The sequence below is a fragment of the Nomascus leucogenys genome, chromosome 5, assembly GCF_006542625.1.
Source record: "Nomascus leucogenys isolate Asia chromosome 5, Asia_NLE_v1, whole genome shotgun sequence".
NCBI lineage: Eukaryota > Metazoa > Chordata > Mammalia > Primates > Hylobatidae > Nomascus > Nomascus leucogenys.
In genome coordinates this window covers 127,343,840-127,357,750 of record NC_044385.1, presented here as the reverse complement: position 1 = coordinate 127,357,750, position 13,911 = coordinate 127,343,840, and the positions used below count along the sequence as shown (strand labels likewise).

General features: G+C 38.8%; 1 protein-coding gene across 7 annotated transcripts in view; it reads left to right on the top strand.

The window, feature by feature from the left end:
* NALCN (sodium leak channel, non-selective) overlaps positions 1–13,911 on the top strand; it is a 365,686-nt gene that overhangs the window by 319,305 nt on the left and 32,470 nt on the right. For all 7 annotated transcript variants that reach the window (XM_030813654.1, XM_030813651.1, XM_030813653.1 and 4 more), the window contains 4 exons: positions 598–702; positions 5,800–5,906; positions 11,472–11,592; positions 11,677–11,775. In XM_030813654.1, coding sequence (XP_030669514.1) covers positions 598–702; positions 5,800–5,906; positions 11,472–11,592; positions 11,677–11,775 — 432 coding nt within the window. The remainder of the gene's footprint in view (positions 1–597; positions 703–5,799; positions 5,907–11,471; positions 11,593–11,676; positions 11,776–13,911) is intronic.

Here is a 13,911-nt window from a genome sequence, read left to right as displayed (position 1 = left end):
AATAAATATATATTAATAAATATAATATATAAATATATATTATATATATTAATATATATTATATAAACATATATTATATAAATATATAAAATATATAAATATATATAAAAATATATATAATCCATAAATATATATAAAAATATATAATATATAAATATATAATATATAAATATATAAATAATATATAAATATATATAATATATAAATATATATAAATATATATATAAATCCATTTGGGAAAAAATAGACAAAATATAATTATTTAAAGTTTTTTTCCTTTGTTCCATTAAATAAAAAAGATCAAGGTGTTGATTTTAAAGTCAGAAAAGTTCAAGTCATATCAAAAATACCTTATTCCATTTTCTTACATGAAATTCATGTTTCCATTTAAAAAATTCAAAGCTTGTTAATTTTCTCCTTTTGACCTTCCAGTAAGGCTAATTGTGTGACCTATGGTGGAGAAGTTAAAATATATCATCAAAAACCCATGATTTTTATACAATGTTATCTTAAAATTCCGATTTATGTCACTGTTTAAACCAAACATAATAATTCAGTCTTTAACAAGAGATTCAACATTTCATCAATTTCTTTCAGGTCTCCATTCTTTTGCTGACATTAATGCTCGTTTTTGCAAGCTTTGGAGTTCAGCTTTTTGCTGGAAAACTGGCCAAGTGCAATGATCCCAACATTATTAGAAGGGTAAGATGTACTTTCTGTCTTTTGAAATAAAAATTAAGGGCCAAGTGTGGTGGCATGTGCCTATAATCCTAGCACTTTGGAATGCCAAGGAGGGAAGATTACTTGAACTCAGGAGGTCAAGGTTGCAGTGAGCTATGATCGCACCACTGTACTCCAACCTGGGCAACAGAGCGAGAGACCCTGTCCCTAAAAAGAAAAATAATAATAATAATAAGGTAGTTTACATTCCCTTGGCAAGCGTGTGGTACCAGTGGCTGACAAGCCTAGTTTAAGAACTCCCTATAAAACTCTAAGAATTCTCTTCCCACAACGTTTTTGCTTAAGCATGTGATATGTCTCTTCTGGCTAGAAAGGTTGATAAGATGAAAAGCACACCTCAGAGAATGTCACTCTTCCCTCCTATTCCAGTGTCAACCCGCTGTTGACAACTTGAGCGTGGTCACCCAAGATTCCAGCTGTTTATAGCTGTGAGCTTCGGATACTTTCCCTTGAGGCCTTAGCTAACTTGATCCTTCCTTTGTTGTCACATAAGACTCATATCAGCAAACAGCCCCTTGCAAAAATGTCCAAGAAGCAGCGTTTGGTTCTCACCACTTTTTATTTCTTCCCCACTATCAGCTTTCTCGCCATTAGAAAGCCAGTGCCTTTACATTAGCTCTAGCTGCCCAGAATCTCCCTCTTTATGACAAGCAACAAGGACCTCCACAAAGACCCAAACTTGAATACTTGCACTACGGCGTTTCTTCCTCTTTCTTCAGTCATTGGTTATGAGGGGAGGCTAGCTGCTGTAACAAGCCCAATATTTCATAGCTTCACATAATGAAATGTATATATTGCATCTTGGATCAGTTGCAATATATACATTTGCAATATATACGATATATACAGCTCTCCTCCAAATGACCACTCAGGGACTCACATGCTTTCCATCCTGTGCCACTACCCTTTGCCATGTCTTCAGAGCCTTCTTCAATGAGCTGGAGATAAGAGTGGAGAGCCATCTCCATCTGAGTGGGCTGTGGGAGAATCCGCTCTACCCACGTTCATCTGTAAAGAGCAGAGATACTGCAAGGGATGCTGGAATTTAGTTGTGTGCTCCAGAAAAAAAAAAGGGGGGGACACAGTTTGGTTAATAATTAGACAATTTTTGCAATATCATAAAGTGTCCCATTCTCTTAAGATTCTTATGTTAGAAATAGATTAATAAAGTAAACCCCAACTACTGCTGGTGTATAAACTAGAAAAGTATTTTCTCTTTGATCCCAATAAAATGATGCCTTAGTTCCTAAATGTGTATCTTCAAAAGGCCTACTAGACCTGAATTGAACTACATTATATATTTCTAGCAAATATGGCTATCTAGTATAGATTTTAAATGACACAAATTGTTCTCTAATTGTTACAAAATACAGGTAACATCTTTGTTCAGCCAAAATACATTATAAATTATATTAATAATGAGAATTTGAAACAAAGGCCAGACTGGGAGAGACATTCCAAGAGCTTTGATACACCTGAGAAGACAGAACAAGGAATGTGGCCTGACGGTCATGCTGTATCAAATTAGCTGATAAAGAAAGTGACAGAGACCTGACGCATTCATCCACAAGCTTGTGTGTGGAAAGAAGAGTGATTTTCGATCCACACAGAACAGAGGCCAGAAAGATACTAACAACACTTCAGGATGAAGCCTGCTAGGAATCTTGGATGACTCAGTATATTAACAGTGGCCTAAGAGCATGGTGATTTTACATTATCTACTCATACCTGGCCAAAGCCGAAGATTGATGGTGACAGCAGCCAGCAGATGAGCATAGACACACATTTCATGATGCATGTATCCTGTTTCCTAGAGCAGTGAGGTCTGTACGAGGCTCAGATGGAAAGCCTAAGGAGACTTAGCCATCACGGAGAGCGCCAGCACCAAGCAGAATGATTGAAAAGAAATTGGCACGGTGAGACGGGGCTTGAGTCTTTTTGTCTTCTCAAATCCAAACATAAGAGGCCAAGGCCAAGAACGCCGTATGAGTGAAGGTGACGTCAGTTCTATCGGAGAACTTCAGCCCATCTTACTAAAAGAAGAGATAAATCCAAAGAAACGGGTAAAGTAGATACACCAACATTTAGATCACACACAGTTCCTGTTAAAGACAATGAAGCTTGAGTTGCTGCATCCATAGTTTCCAGTTGGGAAAACATGTTTTCTTGTATGAGGCTGAGCACTTCCTCCCTCTGCTCCTTTGTTTGTTTTCTTAAAACTCAACAGATGTTATGAGATGAATATAGATATGGAGCCTAGGACTTAGTCACCAAAACCCTGTAAACAAACGCTGAGGATACCTTTTGACAAATAGTCATTAAATGTCAGTTGTGTCCAAGGCACTGTGATAGGTGAAATGAAATGTGGAATGGAAACATTAGGAGGTCCTTGGTTCTGTTTTGCGGCATTTTCTGTCCAATCAGAATGTGTTTCATGTTCAAGCAACAGTAATATAAAGTCAGCAGTTTTCAAAAGCCTATGAGAAGCAGAAATAACATGCAATCTATGATGTCAGCATGGGAAATTGTGCTTCCAACTGGGAGTACTGTACTGGGAGGGCTTCAGGGAGGAGATGGGATTTGAGATGAGCAGGAAAGGACCTTCCAAGGAGAGCAAGCAGTGAAGAAGGACACAAAGCATGTAAAGAAGAGTCACAGTGTGGAGGCAGGAACCGAACAAGGAGGAAGGAGCACGGGCTTCGAAATCACAGCCTCTGAGATGGGAATCCTACTTTAGGAGAGGTGATGGCCTGGTCTGGTCACTTAATCCTTCTGGAAACTATTTCCTCCTGGAATGCTTCTCACACAATGATATTATGAAGATTAGATTAGCTTGTTTATGCAAAGTACCTAACCCAGTCTCAGTAGTGAGTGTTAATTTCATACCCGCCCACGTAGGAAAAAACTGAAAAACAAGGCCAGAAATGTAAGTTAGGGGGAGATCCTCAAGCACCTGAAATGCCTGGCTAAAGGGTTTGGAATTTCATTGATGAGAAGTGAGAAACCACAAAAGGTTGGTAAGAAGAGGAATCAGACACATCCTAGTGCCCACAAAGTACAAAGCACCATTCTTAGTGCTGTTTTTGTTACCCATATCCTAATGAGGATATCCATTCCTAATGAGGAAAACAGGTGTAGAAAGATGAAATAATTTGTCCAAGGTCACCCACCTAATAAGTGGAGAAGCAGAGAACTAGTGTCCAGGCACCCTGGCTTTTCACCAAGATACCAGACTGCTTCATGCAATCAAAGGTGGGCTCAGGTGGGTTCAGGAAGACAAATTGGAAAAGGCAGTGAGGCCGAATATGTCAAGGGACCTTTATACAATACACTACAACACAGCCTTTTCAAATAATGTTCTACATACAAAGGTATGGTTATGGAAAGATAATCGCAATATAGTTTTAGCTGAAGAAGGTGGGCGATGGAAGAATATAAACTTTATGAGCTCAGATACGTATAGGAAAAAAGACTGGAAGGGTATATCCCAAAACGTTCATTGTGTTTGTCTGTGGGCAATTGTAGGTAAGTTTTCTTCCTTTTATTTGTCCAGGCTTTATAAATTAAAGATGTGTTGTTTGCATTAAAATGTTCTTATTTTAAAGAGTCATGCTGGTAATCCAGAAAGAAGTAACGTTGTCATTACTAAACTCATCGTAGTAAGAATGGAGACGTGGGCCAGGAAGGACAGGGAAAGCCCAGGGAACCCTAAGCTTGATGCTGGGCTGCTGCCAGGATGCTGGTCCAGGGACAGAAAGGAGGAGGCCAAGAGGAGACATGGTTTAGGGTCAAAGAGGACGTTAAGCAGCTTAAAATGGAATTTCTGTTGAAATACTCAAACAGTGATCAAGAATTTTACCATCTACACCTTGAACCCAGAAAAGAGATTTAGGTTCAAAATATGACCATCATAGCCAAAGAAACAAAAATAACCAAAGGGAGAATAGGAAATGAGTCAAAAACTGCCTATAGATGTTTAATTTTTAAAACCCTTTTAACAGCTTTATTGAGATATAATCCACATACCACACAATACACCCACTTCAAGTGTTCAATTCAATGGTTTTTTAGCATATTCACAGAATTGTATACACGACAGCCACTTTTAGAACATTTGTATCTCCTTGAAAAGAAACCCTGTATCTCTTAACTGTTACCCTCATCCCTTTAGCCTCCACCTCAAGCCCTAAACAACAACTAATATTCTTTTTGTCTCTATAGAGTTCACTGTTCTGGACTTTTATATGAATAAAATCATAACATATGGTCTTTTGTGACTTTTTTCTCAATTAGCATAATATTTTCAAGGATCATCCATGTTGTAGCAGGTGTCAGGACTTCATCCCTTCCTACGGCTGAATAATATTCACTTGTATGGTTGGACCACATTTTGTTTATCTATTTGTTCAAAAATGGACATCTGGATTGTTTCCACCTTTTGGCTATTGTGAATAACGCTTATATAAACATTTTGTGCAAGTGTCTTTAGGGACATACATTTTCATTTCTCTTCATTTCACTTCTACCTAGGAGTGGAGTTGCTGGCTCATGTGGTAACTCTGTTAGTGGTTTGAGGACCTGCTAGACTGTTTTCCAAACTGGCTGCACCATTCTACATCCCCACCAGTATGTAAGGGTTCCAGTATGAGGACTGCGATTCCTCCACATCCTTGCCAATGCTTGTTGTTATCTGACCTTTTGCTATGGCTTTCTTAGTGGGTGTGAGGTGATATCTTATTATGGTTTTGATTTGCATTTTCCTGATGGCAGATGGCACGTGATACTGAGCATCTTGTCGTGTGCTTTTTGGCCATTTGCATATCTTCCTTGGAGAAATGTCTACTCAGGTCCTTTGCCCATTTAACTAATATTCTCAGCATCAACTTTTAACTGCCTGTCTCCAAAGTCTTTGTTACTATTTGCTGGGTAGCTGTCCACATCACTATTGTTAGATAAAGGGCTTTTGGGATTCCGTGAGAGAAGAGCTTCCTATCCTTTATCTTTTCTGAGTTCATTTTCTGACCAGGTTCCCCCTCTCCCCTTGTTTTTCTACTTTAGGAAGATTGCAATGGCATATTCAGAATTAATGTCAGTGTGTCAAAGAACTTAAATTTAAAATTGAGGCCTGGAGAGAAAAAACCTGGATTTTGGGTGCCCCGTGTTTGGTAAGTATATCATAAAAAAAAATTCTGAAGAATGGTGTGTTTGTCAATATGAGGTTTTAAATAAGTATAATATGGCATGTAACTAAAAGTAGTTTTGCTAGAGTTGTAAAAAGGATCTTAAGTCATACAGGGCGAAGCACTAGATTATATTGGAAGATAGAAATAAGGTAAAAAAAATAAGAGAGCAAGTAGTACAATGAGTTCTACATAGCTTCATGAAACTAGAGAAATATTATCTCAGTATTTTTCTAAGACTTCAAAAATATGTATCTGGATTCAAATGGCTTGAAAAATTAGGCTTAAGAAAGGATTTTCTGTCAAATTAAAACTAAACTTATCCTGAGTTTATATCTTTAAAGGAGGATCTGATGTCCTCATAATAGAACCCTAAATCATAAAGCTATTTCCATTTTAAAACCCATTTATACTGAAGGATTTCCATTATTGAAAGACTAGAGAGGAATAATCAGTAACACAGTTGATTACTTCTAACTTTCCCTTTAATATTCCTTTTTCTTTAAATTGAGTTTTCAAAGCACTTAGATCAAAGCTAGAAATACCTAGTGCCTTCTTTCTTATTTTATTAATGACCATGAGTGGATCTCTCAGTCTGTGTCACTGGTGAACTGAGTGTTCTGTCACCTTCATTTGTCCTATAAAATTGTTATCTGTGTTTTAAGTTTTCTTTTAGAAAATGTGTAAGAATAACAACTGAGGCACAGCACCTCTGCTTTTATCACAATTGATGTTCTTTTCTAAATGTCAAAACTCTTTAATAAAAACAGCATTTCACCCAGCTGTACCCTAGCACTCACTGTTACCTTTCTTCGGCATTTTTCTAATATGAAATTTGCTTTTATACATAATCCAATAGAATGCATATTGGGTTTCTATTTTTTAAAATATCCAAGAACTAAGAAAAAGGGTTCATTTGGGGTATGTGGCTTCAGCTTGGAGAGAGAGGAATGTGAGACATGAGAATATCCTGGCCCCACTGCTGACTAGAAGAGCCGTCCAATTTCCGTTGAAATAAAAATTAAAGGAGCATAAAAATTTTCTTCCATGAGACAAAAATTAATTATAGCATAAGGTTATTTATGTTATAATTTATTAATTTTTATTAATTCAAAGATAATATGGAAGTAAATGTAGTCAGGAATAGAGAACACTGGGGCATTTCATTTCCTTCACTATAGAGAAAGGTGGAGGGTGCCTCCCACCTCTGCCAAGTGAGGTACCCCAGGGGGATCACTTAACATCAGAGATGGGCAGGGCAAGAAGAGAGACTCTTGTGGCCAGGCTGCTCATCACCACCTGGAGAGCAGGGTTATCTGGTGTTCCTGGAGAGCCCAGTAGTCACTGCCTAGGGCCGCATCATCTGAGTCCTCTTGAACCTTGCTGCAAAGGGCTTTGTGCTGGGAAAGGGTACCCCCATCCAAAGGGGCCATAGGTGTGTTTCCAGGAGCCAGACTTGAGAATCACCCAGAGACTGCACACTCACAGGAGTAAAGGTGCAATGAGGCACTCCTGGGCTGGAGAGGGGGTTCAAACTCTTGAACACCTATGGCCAGAATCCAGTTGTATCAGATGCACAAGACTTTAACTCCATTCCTCCATTCCTTTCAACGACATCCCACCTCAGTCATGTGAGAATCTCGTGGTGGCCTGAAGAGGGGGAGTGGAAGTGAAGAAAGTGGCCAGCTTTTCTTCCTTTCCTCAAACCGGGGTCCTTGAGCTGCTAAGGATGGGATTGTTGTATGAGTTATAGGGTCAGTTGGATGTAAAACTGAATGACTGAAAATAACCGAAAAGCTCTGGGACCTCCACAAGAATTCAGAAAGGGAGCTGGAACACACTTGAGGGTAATGTTTGGAGAAAAGTAAACCTGCCAGTTGTGCCCTATGCACTCAACCTATTCCATAAAACAAGCTACATGGGATTTTTAAAATCAAAGTTAATTTAAATGCAATATTTTATGGAAGGTATTATTAGGGGTTTCAAAGGCAATGCCATTCTGGAAGCATAAGCAAATAGCCAGACATTCCTTGAGCATCATCACAATTGCTCTTGTTCATTTCTCCAGGATAATGTGACTTGGATTGTAGTGAAATAGATACCTTCGATCTAATAAATGTCATCTGTAACCATGATAACTTTTTACACTTTCCTTCTTTAGCAAGCTGATCAAGAGTTAGAAGCTGAAATTTTGTAATTTTATATTGGCTAAGTTATGATTAAGAAAATAACATATCTAGGAATCTAGAGGAATGCTTTGGTAATTAGGACATAAATATGCACTAATTCAGGAGACAGTCTAGTTTCAATATTCTCTCTTCAGATTAATAAATGTACTTTCTTCTGAATCACTCAGACTTGATGAGTCACCTCAGTAAAAAGGATTAAACATATCATAGATTATAAATATGGTGTGATTTATTTTAAGAAGAAGTCTGGAATATAGGAAAATGGCATGCATGGGAGAAAAACCAACAAAGTATTCAGGCTTATAATAAATGTATTTATTGAGTGCTTGCTCTTCACCAGGTAGTATGCTCGTCACTGTGGTAAGGCCCTGAATAAGCTATGGCCCCTACCCCTTAGGAGCTTAAAGTCTAGTGGGAAACAGAAAATAAAATTACAAATAATTTTATATAATATGCTAAGGGCTTTAATGCTGCACAGATAAGCCCCTAAGCTTACCTCTGGCTCACCCGAAACTCATCTCCATGTAATGTTAAGCTACACTGTGATACGTTCTAGGCAGAAGGTGATCAGGTTTTATAGGGTTTAAGGCCCAAACAATTTGGGGTACCAGGGTCTTGGAAGGGCCTGTACAAAAGAGGGGTCCTACCCCTTAGGTTTCTTTGGCTTCATGGTATACCTGCCTCTGATTCCTACAGAAAGGCTAAGGGTACAATGGACACACAGGAGAAGCACCTAACCCCAACTATGCAGGGCCAAAGAGAAGGAACAGATGAGAAGACATACTGGTTACCTTTGAAGGACAACCAATAGGAACTAGCCAGGTGAAGGGGGCAGGGTCAGAGGCAGGTACGGAGGAAAGTCTAGGCATAGGTTTGGTATTACAAGTTAAGGCAACTCTATGCCCACAGCTCAAGGCAAAAAGGGTTGGGGTGCTGTAGGAAGTACGATGTTTCTGATTTATTTAGAGATGGTTGTGTAAGATACAGCATGCTGTTTTTGGACAAAGTCTTTTTCTGCATTTCCACATCCAAGGGCAGAGGCTCAGTCACGTCTTCAGGGTGGCCCCATGTTCCCCAAGGGAAGAGCAGCTCTCCCTACCATGATCTTGGGGCGCCTTGGAGCACCTCCTCTGGGAGGTAAAAAACTGACAAAATTATGTGGTCAGATCTAATGTCTTAGTTTTCTGAATTGGACAGGCAAGATTACAATATTTCACAAATTAACCAGAAAAAATGACAACCTTTTCAATTCAAGGAAGGGTAGCAGGTAAAAATGACAATAATAGATGACATTTGGGATTTATTGAAGGACTCCGTAGTTACAGGTAAAGTTTCAAACTTTGCAACTTTGCTAGCATGAAGAAAGCATAAGAAAACACCTTACCTGATTAAAACTGAAAAAGACATCTTTTTAAATGTGATAAATTCTAACTATTGAAGTCTTTGATGCTACATTTTGTTTTTCTTGGTTTAGTTAGAATATTTTTCACATATTCTAACTTCTAGAAGATATAGAAGATAACAGTAGTTTCAGTTGTTGCAAATTCAGCTAAGAAAGCACTTCTACAAAAGAAAATGAGCAGGTAAGGAAGTCCAACATCGGCTCTGAGAACTGGTTCACTTGGTTTTAAAAAATCCTTATTCAAGCAAACTGTGGCATTTGTAGAATCCTTATAACTTCTGTCTACTGTAAAATATATGAAATTTAGTGGAAACATCCCAAAGGAAAGATTGTTGGAAGCATCCAGAAGAATATATTTGTACTTTCACACATCAAAAATATAAAGCAGAATTCCAAAATATGCATTTCTGAGTGGGGCTTTTGCACTACATTAAGGACCATCTCCACTAATCAGCCCTAAGCCCTTAAGAGCAAATCAGTTTCAGTTTAATGTTTTCTTCTTCTATCCTCATCTATTTAATATTCAAAACACTTATGAAGGCACATCTTGTGATTGTCTCTATAGCTTAAAAAACATAAAAGATGGTAGAAAAGTACAGAACCAGATTTTCCCCAGAGCGTTGCCTGTCATGAGGGTTAAATTTTGAGAAATGAGCTAGCAGGGGGAAAAAATGATCAAAATATAATTTAAATAGGCTCCAAGGGGCCTACTCTAGTCAGTGGTCCGGAGCTCAGTTCTTCATTAAATTCAGGAAATATAGTCCATGGTTTTCCAGTGTTTGGTCGTCAAAATCTTAATTATTTAAAATTAGCCTCTAATAAGAAGGAAAGAGGGGGAAAAACCACTGAAAGCTTCTTCTATTAACAACAAAAATGTTAGCTAAGAACCATAACAAAGAAGATGCAATCTAGTAAAAAGGATCACTTTTATAAGTGGGAAGAGAAAAGTATAACCATGTTAAAAGAACAAGAAATGAGACATCCCTGGCCCCCACAGAAGTGGGAGCTAAACAGTGGGTACACCTCGACATAAAGATGGAAACGCCGGACAGTGGGGACTTCAAACGGGAGGAGGAAGAAAGGAGGGCATAGGTTGGAAAAATTACCTGTTAGATTCTGCGTGCACTGTCTGAGTAATGGGTTCATTAGAAGCTCAAACACCAGCATTAGGCAATACACCCATGTAACAAGCCTGCACGTGTACCCCCCGAATCTGTAAGAAAAAAGAAAATGAAGAAGCCAATGAGTTTCAGGAATCAGGAATCAGCGGTGGAGGTAGAAAGCATGCCACCCAGAAAGGGGACCAGACTAAGAGTCCACTGAAAAGACTCAGAGTTAATAAGAAAAACAATCCAACCGGAAGAGAGGAATTTGGAAAAATACATACTACAAGCAAACACTTCTTGCCGTCTCAGTGACCTCTAAATGCATCACTACTTTACAGCCCTGTGTTCACCATGATGACACAAAGTGAAATAGTGACTAAATTCTACTCTACACTTTCTATACTAACACAGGCAATTGTAACTTATGCCTTCAGAAGGTTTTCAATTACAAAACTATTTCAAAATCCACATCCAAAATCCAGTGCTTCTTTGTGCAAATCGATAAAATCATATGTCCAGTCCTCAGGGTAATCAGGACGAGGTAGAAATGTTGCAGAACCTCTCCAGCTAGAATTAGAGCTGTTTTACATTGAGATCACCCCATCATTACCTAATGAACACACTCAATTATAGCACATTGATGCATTGTTATGATTTAGCAAATGAATGCCATATAGCGTAAAAATGTGTGTGTATACATATACGCACATATATGTGTGTGTGTATATGTGTGTGTATATATACACACATACGCATACATATCCCACACCCATGACTGGAAAGGGCTACAGATATTTGCCTTCCAGTGCTGCTTATTGGAATTTCACAGAACATTCCTGTATTGGAATTGCAGGGCGAATCCTCGGAACTTTAATTTCGACAATGTGGGAAACGCTATGCTGGCATTGTTTGAAGTTCTCTCCTTGAAAGGCTGGGTGGAAGTGAGAGATGTTATTATTCATCGTGTGGGGCCGGTAAGCGAGCACATCGAATCCTTTGAACACTTCAAGAGCAGCTTTCATTTGTTTTGATGAATAACCGTATTTTCCTTTATGCAGATCCATGGAATCTATATTCATGTTTTTGTATTCCTGGGTTGCATGATTGGATTGACCCTTTTTGTTGGAGTAGTTATTGCTAATTTCAATGAAAACAAGGTAAGAATTTTTGGTTTGGATACCACAGGGTTTAGCCTTTTCTAGCCGCTCACTTTGAGCTATTTTTTTCTTTTCACACACGGCGTGAAGCCTTGTTAAACTGTAATGTGACTGGTGTAAATAATCTCTATAACTGTTTTTACAAGCTACCTCATTGCTGCTTTTCAGACACATTATTTAAGAGTACAGTTCTCTTGCTAAATTTACCCTTTTGGTAACAGTGTCATTAATTCACTGACAACTGAGAGGCGCATCTCCTATTGTTCAAATTGAAAAGATGTGCAGCAAGTTATTAAAATACAATAGATGAAAGTGATTCGCTAATTACAGGTAATATTACTTTCACTAAATGTAGATTTTATGCTTCTGTGTAACTCAGTAGGTGAACTCAGAATTTTGATGGAGGTGAGGGGAGTCTGGTAGAAAATGTAAAATCCTAAATCACAGAATAAAAAGATTTTGTGGCAGGGCATGGTGGCTCACACCTGTAATCCCAGCACTTTGGGAGGCCAAGGCAGGTGGATCACTTGAGGTCAGGAGTTCAAGACCAGCCTGGCCAACATGGTGAAACCCCATCTCTACTAAAAATACAAAAATTAGCCGGGCGTGGTGGCGCATCCCTGTAATCCTAGCTACTGGGTTTGGCTGAGGCAAGAGAATTGTTTGAACCTAGAAGGCAGAGGTTGCAGTGAGCCGAGATCACGCCACTGCATCCAGCCTGAGCAACAGAGCGAGACTCAAAAAAAAGAAAAAAAAAAAGAAAAAAAGATTTTCTAATTTCATATGAACTTGACATACTTTGTGAACTCAGGAAGCCTGTTGAGTTTGTAACAGCTCTAATGATTTAGAACAAAGGCTCACAAATGGGAAAATGACAGTGTAGTTTCCTATCAAAGTGTGAGTTTGGGGAAGAACATTCTATTGGCACTCCTTGGAGAGGGGCTTGCTTATCTAGGCACTTCTGCTTTGCCCTCTATTGTTTGAGAGGCAGTCTTTGGAATCATGGTAAGGGAAATGCATGCAGTTTTTGAGCACACACTGTGTACTAAGATTTTACATATTCAATCAATTCTCACAACTCTCAAATGCACGGTTGCAGAAAAAGCAATGACTAGTCTGGGGCTTATAAGCTGTGATAAACAGGGCCGGAATTCAGAATTGGTGCCTATTACCGCAGGCTCTGTGATTCTTCGAAGGCATGAGTAGAATAAAGTCAACCTTCACTCTGCATTAAGTTGAAGCTAGATCTGCCCGTAAAGCACCGTGCTGTTCGATATTATTCATGGCTAGGACTGATTCCCATGCATTCACATCAGAGCTCTTCAGTTTGTGTTGCCACACATGGGACTGTATCTGTCATTCACTGTCCTCAGGCTCAATGTGTGTGGTACCAGTTACCCAGTCAATTGACACCTTTGATGTGTGGCTAATGAGCATGTCATTTCATTCAGGCTTTCAAAGGATGAGGTTTAAAAATTCCTCTTCTGGGCCCCGACTCTACTTGGACCCTCAGAAACATGGGATGTTAGAGACAGAAAGAACAGTAGTGATCGTGTCACCCAGCCCCTTATTTTACTCCTATCACATTCATTAATGAGATGCTTTGAGCCCTACAGTGTTTAGTTTAATACCAAGCAGAAAGAGGAAGAAGGATCTTTTAGATGGCTTTGAGCCATGTAATGCAGCAGACACTGAGAATTCTAGAATATAAGTAGAAGCTAATCAGTCAATTAACAGGAGAGTTTAGGCACTGCTTGCCCAGAACACCGTTAAGAAGCCGTCTGAGCAGACACCTGATTTCAGGAAGATTAGAACGTATCACAGCTCACAGTTCAGCAACATACGTAGAACAACATAAAATGTTCAGTAACTGGAAATAAATGTATAATTAATTGCAACACTTGAGCTTAGAGAAGTGGCTGAGGTAAGCAGAATAACCAGGGAGGTCTCCATCCAGCGCTGTATTTATGTTCTGCAGGTAGGAAAGAGTAACGTGGCCTGTTTGAGGGATCTGGGGCGTATGTTCTATCAGCTCAAATGGGCACTTAAAGAAAGGAGAAATTGACAAGAAATTATATTACCAAGTTTTACAAACTTGTTTGTTAATTGGAGATATCAATTGCTAAATTATGTGAG